General features: G+C 35.0%; 1 protein-coding gene across 1 annotated transcript in view; it reads left to right on the plus strand.

Annotated features, from left to right (window-relative positions):
* ADGB (androglobin) overlaps positions 1-22,328 on the plus strand; it is a 117,316-nt gene that overhangs the window by 39,586 nt on the left and 55,402 nt on the right. The window contains exons 10-14 of the mRNA XM_054197305.1: positions 2,109-2,203; positions 4,725-4,899; positions 5,690-5,780; positions 8,583-8,727; positions 16,987-17,023. Coding sequence (XP_054053280.1) covers positions 2,109-2,203; positions 4,725-4,899; positions 5,690-5,780; positions 8,583-8,727; positions 16,987-17,023 — 543 coding nt within the window. The remainder of the gene's footprint in view (positions 1-2,108; positions 2,204-4,724; positions 4,900-5,689; positions 5,781-8,582; positions 8,728-16,986; positions 17,024-22,328) is intronic.

Genomic DNA, 22,328 nt, shown 5'->3' on the forward strand with positions numbered 1-22,328 from the left:
GAAATCTTTAACAAAGCACTGCAGAATTCTTAAATCCACACTGATGGACATAAATAATTGACTTTACTGCATCTAGCTGTTTTGTTGTACCGTATGTCATAACATTTTTCATCTAATCGTACAGTTTTATCAAGGCTATTGGTTTTAACTAGTTTCCCCAGATGCTAAATTCACACTAATCAACAGTACAGTTGGTGGCAAATAATTTGCATATATCCTCCTCATCTTTTGTACAGTGAAAAAAAAATCAAATAATATATTATTGTTAAAAGGTACTGGTATAATGTACAAAATCTTTCTAGGATTGTAATAGTATTGTTTAAGTGAATATAGTGTGCCTAGTTAATCATTTCCATGCTCTAATAAATTGTTCATTACTGTTTATTGTCTGCCCTGCAGAAGTTTTATTTCGCAATCCATCTGGACTGAGTATGACAGCTTTATATTCCACCTGATATTCCATTAAATACTTTTATTTGAAAAATACTTCTCACACGGAATGAGATCGGTGTGCCTTGTGGCACATACTGTTCTGTAATGTTCTGTAAAATCACTACTACTACTGCTGTATTTGTAACAGATCAGATTTTTCAGTAGCGACTAAGATCAAACCTAGATTGTAGCCTTGCTTTCGAATAAGTTGAAACCCACAGCTAAAATGAGAGCTGTGGTTAACAAGGGAATCACAAGCCTACAGTGAGAAATATTAAGAATCCACTGGAAAGTAACTCTGATTTACCATCAGTTTATATTTAATTGAGAAGTTGAATTTATGGAAGAATATTTAAAATGCAGAGATATCTTACTGCTTTAAGAAAAAAGCCTTGCATACCTTCTAAGTAAATGCATTTTAAAGTCTGATAAATGTATCTTCCAGCCACTTGCTAGGATATCTGTCTCCTTTTCCTTTCCCTTTTTATTCTTTGTATGCAGACAGCATTTTTTTATTCCATTTCACAAAAAATATCTATTTTTAGAACAACTTCCCGTTGAACACTCACTAAACACAGGTAAAACTAGGAAGCAATTATCCTATATTTGAGGTGGAGCTGAAGGGAACAAAGACAAAACACTCTGAAAAAAAATAGGTGTTACAATCTGTGTACTGAAGTCCTGTCTTCACATGCTTTCTTAAACAACAAAGGAAAAATAGAGAGAAATAGATGTCCTTCTTTTTGAGCTGACTTTTAGGTCAAACCACAGACCTAGAATTATATTTTTTTAGACTTTTAATTTGCCTACAGCTGAGTGAACTGCCTGTCAGCCAGACAGCCTTGGTTTCTCTTCATCTTTCAGGAATTAACAATGCCTTTTTTCTCAGATACAGGTATGAGATGAATGCATGGTTGCCTAGTGCAACAGATTTCTAGGGGTATCAAAGTGAACGTGCCCCTGCTTTTATGCCTTGCCTATGGCAGAAGTACAGGAAAATAAGCTTCCATAAGGCACGTGGCATAAGAACTCTGGGGTCACCCCCTAACGCTTTCTGAAGCAGCCATCATCATCTCCGTTTTTTCCATCTCTTTGACAGAAGTAGAGGGCAGTAACCCTGGTTTATGAGCTCTCTGTTTCTCAAACTGCTTGTCTCAATCTTCATCTCTCTTGGCAGAAGTGGCCAGAACCAGGCTTTTGACCCTTTTGTTGGAAGATCAAATTTCTCTTTCACTGGCAAGAAGCCTTTAGCTAGTGCTGGCCAATCAGTACTTTTTTACTTCATCTACCCAGATGATGCGTATCGTGTTCCTCATGCTAGTAACTAGTATTTTTAAAATTTGAAGAAAATCGAAAAAACCAATGGTGAGAGCTACCTCTGACCTGTTGCGTTTCTAAGTTGTAGTTTCTGCTATTCATTTCTGTAAAAGAAATAAAATATGCAAAAGCTGTTGGTGGTCTAATAGGCAAGGATTAAAAAACAATGTGTTCTTCCATCCATGGCTTCTCTTCCGAGTGCTTTACAGTGCACTCTTGTTTTGGCATAAATAACAGAGTCAGACAAAGAAAACAATAATAAAAATAAGGCAGAGAAAGCAAAATAATTTAGGGTGAGGTACAACAACATTAATTTACTGTTTACTCTGTTCTAAACCATGTTAATGTTTTCTCTGTAGAATCTTCCGTGCCAACCCAGCCAGAAATGGCCGTGTATGCTGTCTGTATACCGCTACATTTGTTTGAAGAGGATATTTTTTCATTAGGGCAGATGGTAAGATTCTGTGCTCTCAGGACAGGAAAGCATTACATATTTTATTATCAGGGTGTTTCATTTCATAGGAACTACATTGTAACAGAAAGAATAAAAGTAGCATAGTGAAACAGTCACCAGGTAATGACTATCAGTTAAATTTGTATTTTGGAACTTTTGTATTCTGATCATGCATTTTTCTGCCACAGCCCTGCCAAAGTGAGTGGTTTTATTCCACTTTCCTCTGGATCCCAGAAGCTGAAGTCTCCTGGGAGAGGCTAGATTTGGACTAGAAAATTCATCATGATGAGATACTTCTGAATGGAAAGACCAATTATTTTAAGGTCTACTTGAAAAACATGAATTTAATTTTTTTTTCAGACTACAATTAATGACTTCTCCAATATACATTTTCTGATATGTTGTTCTATAGGAAATAGCATGTTTATATCGATTTCTATCATTAGCGTTGTAACTGGTGAAAGCAGATGGAGAGGGTGTAGCACTTCATGCAGCAGGGGTAAAAACAATGCTTACATTTCCACTTAGTCACTCACACTCTACAGAAAGCTATTTATAATGCCAAAGGAGGCTTTCTTGAGTTGATTATTAATTAGGTTTAATTTTTGTACATTTAAATTATATTAATCATAATTTGAACATTAACATTTAATCTGCCTTCTCATAAAACGGATAGGCTTAATAAAATAAAGAAATTTCCAGAAAAGGTTTGCAGGTGTTATGCTTTACAGCTCCTAATTCTTGCACTACTTTCTTTTTAAATAATGTTCTGTGCATTTTCTGCTGTTTTGAAGACTAGCTTGTTATCTGTGATTTTATTTTAATTTATATTAATTTTAGGTCTCAAACAATACTGTCTCTTTGCTAATAACAAGCAATACAAGTCATCAAAAAGCAAAGGGGAAATGGTGACATAGGCTTATATCTTTCCTGCCACCTAAGGCCTTGGGTCTGAAACTTGGCTTCAGTCTGTTAGGGTACAGAGATTACTGAAGAAGAGGCATGGCAGACCAAATAGGATGAGGCAGATGAATCTATATGTCTAAAAAAGCATTTTAGTAAAGACTGATAGAAAAATGGAAGTTGACAGAAATTAAATATAGAAGTGTAGTGGATTTCTTGTGGGCCTCAGTTAAAAAAGCCCATATTCAAGCTTTCTTTGGGGGCTGAGAAATACTACATCAATATAAATAATTAAATCTTGGAAGAGTGGATTCATTGTTTGGGATAAGAGTTGCTGCCTAAATTTGGAGGAAACTTTGTCATTGGCTGCAGTTGTGCCAGAATTTCCCTCCCGAATTTTTGCAGTATCCCTTTCTTGCTGTACTTTCTACTGTGTATGTCCTTGAATTGATGTGGCTTGAATTTAATTGTCTTAAGTTTGCTCAAATAAAATGAAAAAAATCAATAGTTGAGTCATTCAAGTCTGTTTCCTACTCAGCAGATGACAAGTTCTCCTTTATGGCACCTAGTTGATCATCTTCAAAATCCTTTATAATCTCAGAGGTTTGACTTGCATTTTTAAGTTGTTTGAATATGTGTGTACCCAGTCACCACTCCTGTAATATATCTTTATAAATTCAGAGGTGTTATCAAATGAAGCTGATATATTGTTTGTGTACCTTAATGTGTTTAACTTGATCGTCTCCCTTTAAATAACCACAACTACATTCTTTGCAGTTTGTAATCATAGAACCTCAGGAACATTTTACAATGAGCAGGAGCAATCAGAGACTTGCCGATGAACAAGTTAAAGAAATAAGTTATGGGTGATTTATTTAGCAAGCAAAAGAAGATGTATTTTTAAAGTAAAAAGGATGCACAAATCTTGTAACAGAACTTTCAGTAGTGAAAAATGTTGAGTACTGGAGTATTATTATTTTAATGGGAAGAGCACCACTCAATGTCCACACCTAAAATTGCTCTTAAGTCTATTGCTAAGGGCTTTGGTATATAGGTCAACCGTAGTGCCTTTGATGTGTTTTCTAAATTAGCCAACAGATAAAAATCTTAACTTTAATGATGTATTGGTTCAAAGACATACTACATTACGGAGATTTCACAAGTTATCTAAAAGACCAGTTGCTTTGAGAATTCTACCGCTTTATAAATTCAGCATGAAGTAAGGACTTTTTCCTGAGTAAAAGTATTTTTAAATGTTTTTTTTTAAACAAAATGTTGTCACTGTTACTTTCTTACATCTTCATTCTGCTTCTCTTATATGTGTTTCTGAAGCACATAAAAGAATATGGTTACATAAATAAGTTGAAAGAAGTGATGAATCTATTATGAAAAGTAAAATCTATGTAAACACTTCCAAGTATTCAATTATACTTTTTCTGCTGAATATCAAATCCTAATTAGAATGGGTTTGGATAGCCTTGTCAGGTGAATGATTTTTGTTTCATTTGTTATCCAAGCTGTTAGATGCTTTTGCGTGCATACTGTTCTTTTTTCGAGAGAGAGATAAAATGAGAAATGAGAGCTGACCCCAGTGAGAGTATCCTTCCATGTTTCATAGGCTGATTCTTCAGAGAAGCTGAGGCAATATGGGCTTTCCCACATATATAGCCATCCTGTCCTGATTACTAGAACTAGGTCCTGTCCTCTGGTAGCACCGCCGGAACCACCACCAGTTCCTCGTTGGAAGCTTTTCCGTCAGAAAAAGGAGACTGTTGTGACATCTGAACCTCAAGGTTTGTCTACTCAAACCTCCAAAAGAAATTTGTAATTGTATTTTAATTATTATAAACATTTTCAGAGCCCTACTTATCATCTGTTAGCTTAATTTCCATATAACTTACCTAGGGATTACTCTTTCTCTCTTTTTTTTTTTTTTTTTTTTTTGCCAATTTTGCATTACTTCCCCTTAGCCCTATTATTTCTTAAATGTTTGAGAAGTGTCTTAATTTATCTCTGAAAAAGCACTCTACTCTACTGGAGAAAATGAAGAGGGAGTGTTATCAAAGCAACACAGGAGCTCTCTGATGAAAAGCCATGAAAGCTTCTGAACACCTTTTAAACCTTTAAAGTATGTGACTAGTCCTGCTACAACAACTCATAGTTTTAGGGGTAAACTTTTTCTAGGGCTTGTCCGTACTGCATAATGGAGTTAAATGCCTGATATGAGACAGCGTGAATGTGAAAGCGGTACAGGTATGCTAGGAAAATATACTGGCATCAGAAACAGAGGAAATTAGCAAAGGCAGAATCTGCTGACATAGTCATTCTGAGCTACCTTGGATAACCTTGCATATGGCTTAAGAACTCTTAACACCTTGCAGGCTGAGGATCAGAGTGTTAATTTTTTCATGGTATGTCATTAAGCCATCCCTGGTTGTTCTCTTCCATTCAAGTGTATGCAATGATACTTGGAGAATGGAATTATTTAGGAGTGATGAATCCACTATGGAAAGTATGTGTCAAAATTATAGTATTAAATATTTCTTATGAATATATAATTTAAAAGTTGCTGCTTTTTTCCAGAGATTGTGGTAAAGAAACCTGAAGAACATGTTGAGATTGCTAGTGTATTTTTGAATTACAAATTGAATCTTATCACAATACCCACAGACATGTAAGTATTCAATGTGGATTCAGCCTTAACATCCTATTGATAGTCCATTTCACTGTGAAAGCACAATGGCTTCTGTTTACTTGTGTCACAGGGCAAAACTGCTTAATTCATGTAGTTTAAAGCACATCAGGATCAGAGCGCTCTATTGTTCTATTGATGTCACACAATTAATTGGCAATCAGTGAATACATTGAAGACAAATATCAGCAATACAACAGATAAACCACTATAATAGACGCTTACAAAATGTTAATAAATGCGTACAAACTTCTGAACAACTTTCTGTAACTAATCTCGAGAATTTCTAATCACGCACACAGAGAAATGCACATGCAATTACACGCATCCTTCTGGCATTCTGGGTTACAAGCACGCCTTCTCTTTTGGGAGTGCAGGTTCTTCTGCTTGCACGCACCTGCTGTTGGAGATGCAAGTTGGGATGCTCTAAGCTTTATATGCTGCTCCCTACAATTGGCTAATCTACACGCTGGATGCACACAGGCATGCACACACCTGAAGGGTGGGTTCCTACTTGTCAAACCCTGTGCGGACAGTCCCCTGTTTGGATGCACGCTTCTCAGGGCATGCAACATTGAAGAGCGGGAAGCTCTGTCAGGCAAAAACACTTTGCCAGTTTCCCTCCTCAGTGGGTCTGAAGATGTAGAATATTAAATAGATCACTTCCACCAGAGATAGGAATATTCTTTGATATCTTCCAATTTTTTCCTCAAATGATTGGTCTTTTTCAATCCTTGCACATAACAAGGAAGTCATTGACTGGCCAGTCAGTACTTTCATGGGCATCACATATTTGGCACAGAACAATGGATGTTAACGTTTATGAGTAGAACAGGCTGTTCTCTGTTCATTATAGTTGTTACAAGAAGCCTGAGAGTGCAGGTGAAGCAGCTCATGCTCAAAACGTGACTTTGTATAAATTCCCTGTGTTAAGGCTGTTTGGAAGTCCTGTAAACCCTTGAAAACCAGGGTATTTAAACAGGGTGTCTTAAAGAAGAAGTTTCAGAAATTGATGTATACGCCACTTCTAGTCAGTATTCAATGTTCAGCGTAATACTTGCTCACTGACAAGAAAAGAAGTATTACCATTAGGTGTATTAGGGCCTTGTTCTTTCACTGTGACCCACTGCATATTACATTGCTGTCAGGTTTCAGTTTATGACATGAACATTTGGTAGGCCCCTGCTAGAATTATTAATCTCCTCTCTTTTATTCTGACTGAACTCCTGACAGAGGAAGCATTGAATGTGTCACATACCATACGTATCACATACCAAAGTGAGCGCCAAAAGGTTCATGTTATTTTGGAGGATATTTCTTTTCTCATGCCTGAGTCCAACAACAATTTGTAAATTGTTGGAGGTGTGTGTATTTTTTTTAAGGTGTGTACACCTTTTGTTATGTACATCTCTAAGTAAACTGAATAAATTACATACTTGACATGTTCTGCATTTTGATCATCGTGGTTGGATGGGTTGATAATAAGCTAGTTAGATTTTTTTTTTTTTTTTTTTTTTTTTTTGGAACAGCAATATTTGTCCATGGAAGAATGACCTTGGAATATTCTGGGAAAATCATAGCTTTGGTGATACAGTTGCGTTTTACTGGTTAAAAATGCATGTAATTAATTATTGTTTGTTTTCAAATAGCAGGATTAGAAATACATAAAAATGCTCTAAGCAATATCTATTAATAGGTTATTAAAAGAATGAGAGAATAATAATTAAGATTGTGGTATTTGCATGTTAGCATATTTTATATTGGGATTTTTGTATTTAATAGATTGTTTCATGGTCAACTTACCCCATTTTGTCAAGGACAGTTTATTTAATGTGCTAAGTTTCCATGACAATCAGCTAATTTAATCTCTTGTGATTTAATTAACAGGTAGTCAACAAAAATATATAGCAAGTATTAGCATTTCATTAAAGTAACTTAGCTGCCTAAATAAGATAAGGGACTTAGATACACAATTGGGACTGAAACTGTTTTTAATCTTTTGCTTTTATTCTAATAAAATATTTTGAAACACTCAAAGGGAAGATAATTGTGACTGTGTTACTGCTAAAGATCATGATATTTCATTATCTCAATCCCTAAGAAGGGGATTAGATAACACATGCTTACATTTTTCTCTGTTTTTTATTGCTGCAATAACACAATTAGATATTTATGTCTAACTGGCATGTGTACAGCATTGTTTTGATCTTGTTCACCTAGTTCTCTTAACAAGCGAAGAGCTATTTGTATGTCCATCAGTTTTTACTTCTGCCTTCACTCAAGGTAGCAACAAAGTCTTCTTTTACTATAGCCAGAATAGGCCTTGCACAGGTTTCCTTGGTTATCGTGTGTTTTAGCTGTCTGGTAGCTATGGAGACCTATTTTGAGGGAAAAGACAAAAAACTGTTCTGACAAAAACCACTTTTTTTTGCCCTACCTCTCTTTAAGTAATGCATATTATAAATTTTTCCCTTGTCTAGGGGCCATAGACATTTATTCACTTCTGGTGTTATCATCTAGTTTTCCTCAAGTGACTTGGGTTTTCGTTTTTTGGGGGTTAGTTAAGAGGGCAACAGTTCGGGTCTTTTGAGCGTAGATATGCATGTAGTGCCAAGCCAGTAATAATATATGTAGATATAGATTTTGTGCTGCCATACTAAGCTGTCAAAATAAAGGAGGCACAAATTATTTTGACAAAATTCTGTTAAGAATAGTAGTTATGAAGACTGTCATTTGAAAGTAAATGTATAGATTAAAATGTTTGAGTTTTCTTTTATTATTTAGCCACTTTCCACAGTCTACCATCAAAAAAGGATTTCGTTCCCTATCCTGTCTCCCTTCTGTTACTGAAAGTGATGAAAATGTAAATGACAGTAATGTGGATATAAGTCCAAGTGGGAGACACTCAAATGCAGAAGATTATTCTCAGGTAATAATTTTCCTAACTTTTTTAAACTTGACCTAGTTTTATATTCCAAAGGATAGTGAAAGACAAAAAAGAAAATACTTGATACTTAAATATAGGCTTTTAAAGGCTTTTCAGTAAGTTTTGAAGTAACTTCCCTACTCTCTCCACTTTATAGCTATATTGGTGTGTACTGGGTGGGAAATCTTTCCTAATGCTTTTCGTTTTTACCTTATTTTTTTATTATTTATTCCTCAGATTCTAAAAGTCCTATTGCTAACGCTATGAAATATTTTGGTTTTACTCTTTAAAATCAATTTGATGAGACAGTCTTAAGGAGATAGTCAGGGGTCTTTATAAATAAATGTTTACTTCATGGATTAATATTGCTATTAGTGTATTTCATCTACAGTGAAGGATGTACATAGGCTACTTGAAAAATGTAAACTTTATAAACAGATGCCTTTAAAACGGCATCCTCATTTGGTTCTTAATTGAAAGACTTCTGGCTAGATCTAGAAAGAGAGTTAAAGCTTCAATGCTGAGTTTACCTGCTCTTAAGTCTCAGATGCTTTGCCTTCTAAGGGAATCCTCAGTCGTAAATTAGATGCTCGAGCTTCCTGAGCGACACCCCGAGAGAGTGACGTTCCTCCAAACAGGGTCACTAGATGCAGCACACTGACCGCAGGTTGCCCAAGCTAGCCAAGGAAATGCTGGTTACTAGGTAGAAGTCTCCACAGTAGTTATCCAAGATAGATAAGATAAATCTTACCCAAGTTCAGCAAAATATTATTACTTGGGTGACTTCAGACAGTTCTAACTACTGTTGTTTTTTTTTCCCTTTTTGCTGGTTTGCTTTTTTTTTTTTTAATTGCTATGTACCTTTTTATTTATATATGCTACCAAAGTCTGCATTTAGATAAACATTTAACAAAATGCTCCTTGTAATATTTAAATCTTATATGTTGAACAGAGAAAAAAGTATACTTTCAAAGAGTTTCTAGACACTACACTATTTCATGCACAGTATTTTTTTATAGGGAAATAATTAGCAACATAGAGAAATAGAGACACAAAACAAACAGAGTTCCACTGAAGTTATTTTATTTGCTCAACACCTACAAAAGAACTCAACTTGGCAGTGCAAACATCTCTTCAATTTCATATTTATTGCAGTAAACACTGCTCATAAAAGCATCTGATAACATTTCTTTTTTTGACTTTAAGAAAATTGAGGGGAAAAACAGTGTAGGCAAGATACAAATGCTTTCAATGAAGCTATACTCAAAATCTGGATCTAACTTGATAAACCAATTATACTTCGGGGAAAGTGTAGTCTCAACTTGTAAATGTTTACTACAGTTCTCCCCTCTACCTTTATTTTCTATCCCAAATAAAGAATGAGTATCTGTTACGTTCCGTATCTGTTACATTCAATATGATTACAATACAGAAAATAGTTTAAAAAACCCTATAAAATGTATTCATCCATAATGCTGCAAAAAGGAAAAACAGCAACATAGTTCTTAATCCACACAATCCTGTAGTAAAGACCCAATTAGAGCCAATTATTTTAAAATTTCTACTCTTCTTTTCTGGGAGAAACTGATAAATATACTTGAGGATAACATTTGTGATATTTGGTTGATGTGTAGTGACTGCTGTAGGGTTACAAAATGTGTTTGAAGACCGAGGACATACTGTTAAGGATAGTATTAGGTATCTTCATGAATAAAGAAAACATAATCTAGTTAAGTAAATTTTGAAATAAAATGGAAATAATTTTCTATGTAATTTTTGGAGGGTCTGTTTTTATGCTTCCTCTTCAGAGTATACTGTAATGCCATTTTTGTATCAAGATCTGAAAGTCATGTTTTTTTAAACTGTTCTATGTCTATTGTGTGTATAGAAAATATACATGTGGATATAGTTATTCAGTATTTATTAGTTTCCAATAAGGTACTTCTGTAGTGAAGAAGAATTCTTTGCAACAGAATATATATTTAGTTATTCTGTATTTTGTGTATGGTTTATAAACAAAAGTGTAATTAGTACTTCATGACCTTTTTAAAGACTTTTTAATGATTGCAACTTAGGAAAATCATTACAAAAGCAGCAGGGTAAAAAAGAGCTGTAAGTGGCATCTTACAATTTATAATAATTATTGGTTACAAGACTTCATTCTGTCTAGACGTACAACTATAGATTTAGTTAATTACAAATTAATAGACATATATGTGCTGGAAGCATAAAAGTCACTTTGATTTTCTCCCTAGTCCAATAGTGTAAGAACCATGTGATTGTAGAAAGCTGGTCTGTCACAGCAGGACACGCAGTCAAGGAGAGGCAAGGGCAAGTAAGAAAATATAAGAGACAGAGAGAGATTGATAAAACTGGGATGGTTGGAAGAAGACATGGGTGTGACTTCGTCTGAGGGCAACCTGATTCAGACATGAAATGTAAGAAGTCATGAGCAGCTAATTGACTTGTACTTGAACCTTACTTTTACCTCAGTTTAAATCTCAGCTGAAAAATGCTATGCCTGTTAATAGCTGCAGCATGCAGTAGGTAGGACTGCATTTGTACACAATGCAAAATAAAATAATGTTGTTCCACAAGTTAAAAATCTTCTTTATTTCACATATTGAATCTTTTAATCAACAAAATTATGTGGATATCTCTGGGAGATTCATTATGGGAGAGCTTTTTTCCAAAGCTTTAAAACTTGAAATAATAATAACATACATCTATATTTTTTTATTATTTTTGAAATCAACTAGTGATTAAAAAAGGAAACACTGAAACAGGAACTTTAATATCCCAAATGCACTAGGTTATGGCTAATTTGTAGAATTTTGCATGGTAGTGCACAGAGTGTGAATAATTTTGTCTCAGTTTTTAAACTGTGCAATTGCTATTCAGGAGATGTCTGCTTTAAAACCTTTGATATAGACTGGGGAAGTCTTTGGGATGCAGCAGTTGTATGCTTTAAGCTGAGTGAAATTCAGTCAGCTGCTGTGCCAGATCTTCATCAAGTTTAAATTGGCATATTTCAATTCACTCCAATGTAAACTGTATGAAGTTACATCATTGAATATCTGATTCACTGTTCCTAAGGTCTGTTGTCACAGAAACAGAGACTAGTAATAAATTTTAGGAGCTGGATGTACCATCTTTGAAGAATATCAAGTTAAAAGATGTGGCATTATCCCTCATGTCTCCAAAGTATTCATGCCAAAAAGTAGAAATGTTTTATTATTGATTTTTTTCAAACTTTTTTTCCCCTGAATTACCCACTCCCTCTGATTTTACAGTTCTGAAAGCTTTGCGGATTTGCATTAAGAAAAAAAAAATCTTCAAAAATATCTATTTTTGGCAGTTAAATTGATCTTGTATCACACTGTTTTAAGAAAATACTTTTTGTGAATTTTTCATTTAAAAACTTCATAAAATAGGGCTCAGCTCTTTAATGAAGAGGCTTGCTTTTGTTCTTCTGCAGTGGGAAGCTAAGTAATTTATACGTGTAAGGTGCATTGAAATGCATGTGAAAGTAGATTTTGTCTTGTTCCATTTGGTTGGAAAAAATTATTTGTGGAATAATAGCTTCCCGAAGTTTTTCAGAATTTGATTTTTCCTTTCATTTTTATTCCTCATCCACTTTTGTGGCGAGGAAAAAAGCAAAAAGGCCATCATATGTAAATTGCACAGTGTCTTGCAGTTTTCTGTAACTAATTTTGGCAAACTCTTTTGAGAAAAAGATTATCCTGGAGTAGTGTTTCCTTGTAGCTCTGTCATTCAAAAGCCTTCTTGAGTATTCTTCGTCGTGATGGCTTCTTTGACACAAGTTTTCTCCAATTCCATTGAGAAAGAAAGCTCTTTGCCTTCTGTTTGAGGAAGTGTTGAACAGTAACAGCAAGAAAAATTTAATCCAAATACTTTTACCATCAATGGTTATTACTAGCTGATTGCTATATTCAGAAGTCTTAAGCAGAACACTCTGATTTTTCTTTATACCTTCTCAGTGTCAACCTCCCCAGCAATGCTACTTTCTAGAGCAGATGGGTTAAATTCTCCACTCTCTCCCAGCGAAATAAACACAATACCTTCGTTCTTTAATGTTCATGTTTACTTAATTTTTCTTACTTCAGTGCTATCATTTTAAATATGCAAGATCAGTCTAACCTTCTGCTTTACAGCTGATATCAGTCTATTTAGTTTGCACGCGCTGTTGTGTGCTTTTTTCATGTTCCCCATAAACATTCCAGACTGTTCTGTTATAACAAGCTTTTTCTTCTCATTTTAATCCTTCTTATGACGTATTTCATAACCCCAGTGAATTGGTATTTATTTAACAGGACAGCTAGGTAGAAACTCTATTTTCTTTACTAATTTTGTAGTTTTGAAAATTATTGCAATCTGCACAAAATTAAAATTCCCTGCTTATTTTTTCAGGGTAAAAGTACACATGAGATATGAGGCACGTGAATTAGAAGAGGGACTTGAGATCTCAGTTTAGACATTAGTGGTAGAGAGAATCTTTCTGGTGGGCCCATAAATATCTACTTGCTTACACAGATTGACATAGCTCCAACGTTAGAGACTGACTAAAATAGAAGCTGTGTTGGTAATCCAGTATTTTTAAGCCATTTCGATACCTTGGTCTCTGCACAACTTTGCAGCTGTTTGTTCTTTTGTACCACTGCCTTTTTGCAAAAGCTGCCTCTCTTACCTTCTCCCACATCACAGCTAAAACTAGAACTGATATTCCAATTAGTGAAACAGTGACTCAGGAGCAGGCAAAAAAAGAATGCACCCAAGTGACTATAGATGCAAAACCCTTTGATGATATAACTCTCAGGTCAACATCAAACCTAGAATTTTAATAGAGTTGGATCTTAAGCAATATTTTGGTCATGTTTGTCATTTTGGAGGTAGATTTAAAATGGATTTTTAATTTTAGAATGGATGTATTTGAAGCTTTATTCCTTCACCTGCAGTTATATCCAGAGAGCCTATTTTTGGAAGAAGGCTGGTGTTTTTTACAGTAGAACTGGTGTAAGAAGTCTTGCCATGCATCATTTCTACAGTAGAAAAGGATACAGGTTTTATAAAAACATCAGATAGATTTTAAAACATATTATTTGGTGGATTTGAATAAAATAATGATATAGTTAGGAGGCTGAACAATACAAATGAATCCTTGAAAGTAACAAGATAGCTACAAATTTATGAATTACCATTGTTTTTACAACTATGGTTAATGAATATAAAACATAATTCATGATAAATTAGATTTTTAAGTTAACCAGGGAATTTTCCTCACATTTTGCATTCAGATTTCCTATTGATTGTAGGAAGACCAATAAGTAACCGAATTCTCCCTGAATCTTAACTGTGTGCCTCCTTTCGTGTTTCACAGCTGGATCCAAGTCTTTTTTTTAATTCTTTCTTTATCAGATACTGTGGCAGCAGAACTGACCTTTCAGGAGATGTGTGTTCATTAAGGAGGAAAAATGACTTTAGTTTCTCTTTCTGTGCCAATGCCTTAGTAGCTATGCTGAGGCAATAGCATCACAGGATGAGAACTTCCTTGACACTTCCAGTTGTCTCAATATCAATGAGGTTTAGGTAGGTGAAATCATCCCGTACCATTAGAGAAGCAGACAGCTTTTGACTATGTTATGTTTGCTCTCCAAAAACTGAGTAAATGAGCCTACAGGAGACGCTACACAACTGTGGTTAGATTGCTTTCACAGCTTAAACTGCCTTAAGTAACGTTACTAAGCATCCAGATTTTCCAGGGTACGTTCTCCCCCTTTACTGGAAATTCTTTTGAAGCAGTTTTTGAGGATTTTCTGTATCTCTCCAGGCCTTCTTGCTGCCAGCTGTTAATACCAACAAAGTAGCTGTATAATAATCTGCCACATGTCCCTACTAGAATCATGGATCGTGTGTACTGTCCGTGAACAGTAAGTCTGGCAGAAAATGCCAGACTCGTGGTGCAGACATTACAGTCTCCAAGGCTTGTACAGTAGATCTGATACTTTTTATACTTTGGACATGCCCAGGATTTCTGAGAAGAAACTTGAGAAATTGTAGAGTTGACATGACCTGTACTCCTACAAGAAATTCGGCAATATTGGAATCTTGCAAGTTGTGGACTCCCGTGCAGAAATACGAGAGCTCTATGCATGCGTACTTCTGAAGTCACAGACGAAAGGGGAGAGCTAGTCCATGTATTACTAGAGATTTTTCAGACCCAAATGTTGGGGTGTGACTGTCAATGTCACATGACAAGTGATCACGGCTTGCCTTTTGTTTTGCACAGTTGTATGCACGGAAGTCTGGAAACAGGAGCTGAAGTATGTGGGCAATCGCAAAATGCTATTGCATCCTTTTCAGTTCATTTGCTCTAGAAAAGCAAGAAATTAATCTAAAAAGGCACATGTAAGGCGTAATATAATTCAACTACCAAATTGTTCAACCAACTGTTAACAATTTCAACAATGTCTGTATTTTTCTCTTAATTGCTGTTTATATTAGATCTGTCCCCAGCTTTGACTCATGAACATTCTTTTAAAAACCCACGGCAGATTTGGAATAGAATTTAGGATTTATGTGGTGCAAAAATGGGACTTTCAAATTCTCTCAATAAAGAATACTGCAATTAAATTAGAAGTATTAAATTATTTGGTACTTCCTATTTTGGGGCAGAGACTCTTAAATCAGTAGTTTCTTCTCTCAACTCTTTCCTTTAGTTAGTTCAGAGAACACGTGAAATTTTGATAGAGTTGAGGTTCGTAAGCCTATTCTGGGCCTGTGGAGATGCTATAAGCTGCTGCAGGAAGACTTTTCTTGCAGCTAGGAATTAAAGTAGAAAGCTTTAAGGCTTTCCTCTAAGGAAGCATTCATAGGTCCCTTCGTATTGTGTATGCAAGGTAGTCTGTAACGGGAGGGTTGAGGCAGGCCTGGGGTTATAGCATAATGACCTCGTGCAAGCTTTGGGTTCTGTTGTGGTGTGCTATCCAGTCTGACTCACTCGGAATCTCTAGATTATGTCAGTGTGCCCCTCAAAAAATGTTCCCAGATTGTATTGAGAAAGCATAAAAGCAGCTCCAAGTCAGTATAGCTCCAACAACTGCTCCTTGAAATGCAGAACAGAAAATCACTGTATGTGTCCAGCTGTTTGCCAGCTCAGTGCTGTCAGTTTCAGCATTAGCGCCTTTGACACATGTAAAGATGGGTATATATGAAGAGTTTGCGTGGGGGGAAGGATGACAAATCTTGTTAAAGGGAGACCTAGCATGAAAAGAAGCTTGCAAATTTGTTTGCAGTAGCCTTTTTGGGCTTTAATATTTATCTTTGCAAAGGCAAAGCTGGTCTAGTTAACCCATGAATAGTACCACATTCAAATAGGAAATAAGCTGTGGAATCTTTCTCCTGCTCTCCCTCCCTAGTTAAAAAAAAAAAAGTGCCAGTGAGTCTTGTGTGGAGTGTGTCATATTGCAGATAAGAGGGCAATCAGAAGGAAGGATATAGAAGATTTTAATCTCTCAAAGAAAAGGACCCCATCTTTGCAAATTTAATGAGTGGACTTTCTGAAAGGCTGGCTAACTTGATTTCAACTTTAAACGAAAGTGGATATTGCATTCCTATCAGTTCAGCAGCTGTAAGGAAAGTTCAGCAGCTTGTAAATGGGATCGACCAGGATGAAATTGTTTGCCAAAAAAAACATTAAAAAAGAGCGGGCTACTTTTTATTTATGCAGCTGATTGATAGAAAACCAAAGCTGTAGCAATCAGGCATGCTGCTGCCAATGACAGTTGTGTACACTTGCACAGCAAGAAATGCATGTTGGAAAAGGACCCCTCCACATACTTTCCAAGACCGTAAACTTAGCATATGAAAGAACAGAATTGGTTCTAGAATAGCACTAATTGGTTCTTAGAATAGAATTTATTTTATTGTCAAAGAACAGTAATATCAAAGGACATTTTTTAATAGCAGAGGAGTAGGCATATGGAACAGCTTTTATCCCAGACATGTACTTCTCTAGAAAAACATCAGTCTGTCTGTTGGTGATGTATATGTAGGTATTACGGTGAATTTTATTGTTTCTATTTCTCTTTTTAGAATAAATAAAAATAAATACTACAGTGATAACTTGCTAATTTGTTTCTTCACCTCAGGAAGGACTGCCCCAAAAGCAAGTATTTTCTTTAACAAAATAATGCAAGATTATAATTTCCACTGTTGTTTTTTGTGGTTTTTTCCACCATATAGGAGACCACCCTCCAAAACACAGACAGACCCAGTAAAGGTAAGTGTGTTTGAAGTTTATATTCAGACTTCTGTCATTCCCATATTGTTTGGCCTCAATGTTAATCCTCATGTACAAATATCAAGAATCTTCTATGGTTATCGGTTTTACGGGAAAAGATTTTGAAGAACTGGTAATACCATCTATAGTTAGATACAGTAGAATCTTCAGATAGGTATTAAGAATTCCGTAACTTACAAGAATATTTGGAAAAAATAGCACCTCTCATAAGTTACTCTCCAGTAAAATATACTGTATTTTGTACACAGAGCTCATTTTCTAATCACTGTGAATTATACTTTATTTTCTGAAATAAAAGGCAATAAAAAGGGCAACTTCCATCTTAATAAATGTTACTTTATGAGATTAGTATTTGAAGATTATTTAAACTGAGTAATTTCAAAATGAGTACTTTAAGTGAATGTTTTAAGGGTTTGGTAAGGAGAAGTTAGTAACAACCTTCTTTTTAAAAGAAATGAGCAGATTTGCATGGTGCACAATGAACCTCTCCAAAAACTGACTGCGAGGAAACATCTTTTATCAGAGTTCTGAAAGTTACTCTCAGAGCAGAAGAACATGTGAAACATGTGAATAGGATTCATGCTTTATTTACACCATGTTTCATACCTGTGACACTTGTCTTTGTTTAGGATTTCAGCTCTTCAGCTTGTGCAATGTACCTTTGCTTTTTAAGCATTTCTGAAGATTGATTCTCAGGGGGGGAAAAGGCATAGAAAGCTGTTTTTTAAAACAATTTTTTTTATTTTGATTTTGTTATCTGTAAAATATCTATGATTCCCTCTTCCAATAATTTAGAAATACAATAAATATCCTCTCAGTTAAAGCATGTGCCCAAAATCCTAACTTCTGGAGTAACTATACCCAGTAATTTTACCCAAGATGTTTAGATATTTTCACAGTTTTTAACATTATCTTCATTCTGGAAAAATGTGCAACCTATCAACCCTCTCTAGTAACTCCCAAATAGGGTAACACAAGATAAGGTTATAAAGAGAGGGGGAAAAAAAAGGCCAGCAAAACCATCATTTCTGCTTAGTCAAAAGTCTACTCAAGAAATGTCCATTGAAGAAAAGCTCCCATAGCACAACCAAGGGAAAGGACAAAGTGGGCATGTTTCCATCCTCTGGCTTATAATACTAATAATTCACATTACTACTGTAACAAAATCCTTTGTACCCAGGTTCTCTTCACAATCTCCAGGCCATCTCAACCCATATGTTGTCATTTCTCAATGCAAAATCCATTTATTCCAACTTTACATAGAAAATATTACTGATGATTACAGGGTTCAAAGACTGGAGCTCTGTGCTCCCATTACGTGGTACAGCTATGATTGATTGTTTTTCTTTAAAGAACACAATTCCTTTTAATGTCTTAATTAGTTATGAACTAAACCCATCTTCAAAAAATTATTTTTAAAAGAAAAAAAAAACATTGGGAAAGGAGCCTTAGTAATATATTTTGGTTTAATGCTTTGCATTGTGGCATGCACTGTAGGTTATGAGGGTTACTTCGTATTTCTGTTATTTAAAAAAGATTTATTAGGAGTCTTTCAACTCCACAGAATATCTGAGAGCATGAATCATCAACCAAAACTGAGAGAAGCAGAGAAATCTTTCAAAAAATGTTTTATTTGTGTGTATGGGGGTTTTAATATACTTTTTAATATGGCTAAAAATGACTTAAATTTTGCAAAGTACGTGAATGGAGAATTCAATAACTTTATCTCTCCAGAGTTTGGTTACAGGTCATTAGACAGTTAAATATATGAATAGTCTAATGTCAGGAAAGTTCTTTCTGTTCACTTGAAGTGGATTTGAAACACATTCCTACTGATAACAGTGATGTTTCACACGTAAACACACATATATAAGCAAATTTTTTCCTGGATAAATAATTGCTTTTCAATATTTCGACCTTTTATTTTAGGAATCTCTGTCCTTTAATATTTGTTTGTTTGTTTGTTTGTTTTAAAAAAATAGTTTAAAATATTCTCATTAAACTACTTAGGCTGCTAAAGTCCACTGAAATTTTGTGCTATTGCGGTTCAGCAAATGCAATGAATTTTTTTGTGAAAGTATAATGCATCATTGTCTTTCTCTAGAATGTCCTTAGAGTAGGAAATCATAGCTTTGCAAATGTATCAAAACAAAAAATTTGTCCTAAAACATATAATTACACTTAATTGTGCTTTGTTTTAAAATGAAAATTTGTACATTTACACTTACTCTGTGTAGTTTTTACAATAAAGCAGTTACATTCTCTAGATGATGTGCTTTTCTATGATTTGCAATTACTTTTGGTGCAGATAGTGGCTCTGATGGAAGCTGTTTGTAGTATCACATTATATCTGTTATCTCACAGAAATCTTGCTGTTCCAGTATTTGTCCAGAGACATAACGAAACTAAAATCCAGGCTGAAACTGACAAAACCAGAAAGTGAAATTTCAAATAGGCATGCTGGAATTATGTATGACATTACTGTACAACGTGTACAGGTTATATTGAAGTAGTACACAGTAATGTGGAAAATTTCTTTGATCACGGGGATAATCTTTATATTTTCCGTAAAAGTAGCTAGAATGTGACATTCTGTTAAAGTGGACCTGAAGTTGATAAGTTGGTTGCCTTCAGCTTTGCAGCATTATGTAGCACTCTTTTCATGATGAAAATTCAATTTGGTTTAAGGCAGAGCATCTATGATACTTCTGTTTCTTTGATTTTTTTCATCAAAAAATCCCTTCCTCCATCATCCCACTGCTCCCCCACCCCACCCCCCCCCCCCAAAAAAAAACCAAAACCAACCCAACACCCAAAAAACCCCAAACCCTGAAATAGTCTGACATGTTCTACCTGGGTAAAGTTATTTTGCCTTTAAATTCATCTACCCCCTTGCCTGCATTTGAAATTTGGTTTATTGGTGTTGGACTAAACAATCTGTAGTTGCTTGGGTCACTTTTCATATTTTCTTTAAAACATCTGCTAGTCTTCATACTCATGATGGATAACTTACATTTAAAGACCTCTTAAGTGCAATTTTATGGATTGGAGATTTATCATGCCATTTTTTCTCTGCTCTGTTATGGAAATTAGCTACAACTTTAATATTCGGTGTGTTAAGTTCTTGCAATTTCTGCTGTAAATGTGGAATTTCTGGTTTTGTAGCTCTATTTCAATAAGCCAGCCTGTCTGTCCTTTCTAACTGAAAACTGAGACGGGGGACACATTTAAATTTTGAAAGACATTTAACATTTTCTGTACAAGGTAGTATTTTCTTATGCTTTTTCATTTGATTGGCCAGCAAATGTTTTAATTTGCCTCTTATTGTGTTCTCCTAAAGAGCTAGCTCGTGGCTATAAAGAGCCAGATACAAAGCTTCCAGATACTGAATAAATATTAGCACCCAAAACTGTAGTCAGTTTGATTAGGGGCTTGATTTCCATTTAAGCACCTCAGAAAAGAGCCAGTGCTCGAAAAATGATGAGCACTTACCAAAAGCAATGACAGCATTTGATCCTAAACTGTCTTAAAATGTCTCTTCTCACTTTAAGAATGTTACTTTTCAATAATTTGGGGGGTTTCATGCAGTACAGTATTTTCTTACCATATAAATAGGTATTTTTGTGATAAACTCTGCTAATCTGTGTTCACTTGCTACTCCTTCTTTTTTCCCTTTTTGGATTAATTATTCTAGTTTGTATGCTGCTGTGCTCTTACTTATTGATCTGGTTTTATTTGTCTTCTATTTTTTGTTACAATGCATATTTTGTTATTACTTCTGCACTTGAGTGTTTTTCCTTATTCATCAGTTACTTTTTTTTTCTTTTGGGCTTGACTGTAGCATTAATCTTTGTTGCTTGAGTTCTAAGTAGCATAAAATTCTTGAATTCAAATAAGCTGTTCCCTTTTCTGAAGCTCTTTGCAGGGTTTAACTTTATAAGCTCATATTATATCCCTGTGTATTTGATTAGTATTTGCATTTGTTCAAGGAATTAATTATATGATAATTACGGACAATTATTTGCTGCAATTATCTTCCATATGTCAGTTTTAAAATGCTATTTTATACTGAACATCACTTAAGGTTTGCTTCAAATGTATTTATCGTTTTATTCCATAAATTATATCTTCATTATATCACCCAGTGTTTGCAGCTTCTCATAGCTGGTAACGTCACTTCTTGCGTACAAGGTAAATGCTAGTTAGCAGTTTGATTTATTTTTTTTTTATAATTGTATCAGCAAGCTCTGAACACCTCTGTCTTTGGACTGCATAGATCAAAAAGGATAAAATAAGTTTTTTGATGACATTCTTACAACATTCTCATTACTTCTTAAAAGAGAAGTGGGGAGACTAGCCATTTTGTTGATACCATTTTGGCTTTCCTTTAGCTGCACTGGAAGAGCTGTCTTCCCTCTAACCCCAGTCTGCATACATAATCAACAGAAAGGTTCCCGTATTGACTTTTACATAGGGTGGAGCATATCTTCTATTTGAAGGCTGCAGAGATCTACTGGCCTTATTGAGCCTGCAGAAGGTCTATCGATAGTACTCTAGTACTCATGTTCAGAAGGAACAATCAGCAGCATTGAGCCACAGGAAGATGACATTGGGCGTAGTTCTGTTCTGGTGACCCCTTCATCATCCTATCTGTGATATTCACATTTGTAAGCCAAGCACTGTGGTTATTTCACCAGAGGCCTAAAACCCATGTTAACTTAAACCTAAGAAAAAGCCTAGATTTTATAGCTTTCAGGTAGTTTTGCCATAGTGTAAGGAAGAGAAAAAGATCTTTGGTGCATTTCCTGACATTACATTTCTTTCAATTCTTGAAAAATAGTTGCAAACTCATTTAGAGCCAGATGCATCTGATAAACTCATTAGTTATCCGGCACATCACTATGTGTCTTGCTGATCATGAAGTATTGCAAAACACATTTAGATATAAATTATGCATTTTTCTAATTAGCTTTCTCATTGTCTTACCTGTTTGAATATTACCTCGTCTTTTTCCTCAGCAAACATTCCAAATAAATAGCTGTTCGTGTTTGAGCTGTTCTGTTCTACTATTCTCAGCTGCTCTGAGATATTCTCAAAACTTCTTTTGGGGTCAGATTAAACATCTTCAATAACTATTTATATGAATCTCACAGAGTAATGGCAGAGAAAGTGCCATTACAACTCAACTGAAAAGTTATTAAGTGATTGCAAAAGGTGTCTATGTGACTTTCTGTGTTTATATTTTGGTATGAATCTAACAGTAGTCCTGATTTTCCTACAAGAA

This window comes from Rissa tridactyla, chromosome 3 (assembly GCF_028500815.1).
Source record: "Rissa tridactyla isolate bRisTri1 chromosome 3, bRisTri1.patW.cur.20221130, whole genome shotgun sequence".
In the NCBI taxonomy this organism is placed as follows: Eukaryota; Metazoa; Chordata; class Aves; order Charadriiformes; family Laridae; genus Rissa; species Rissa tridactyla.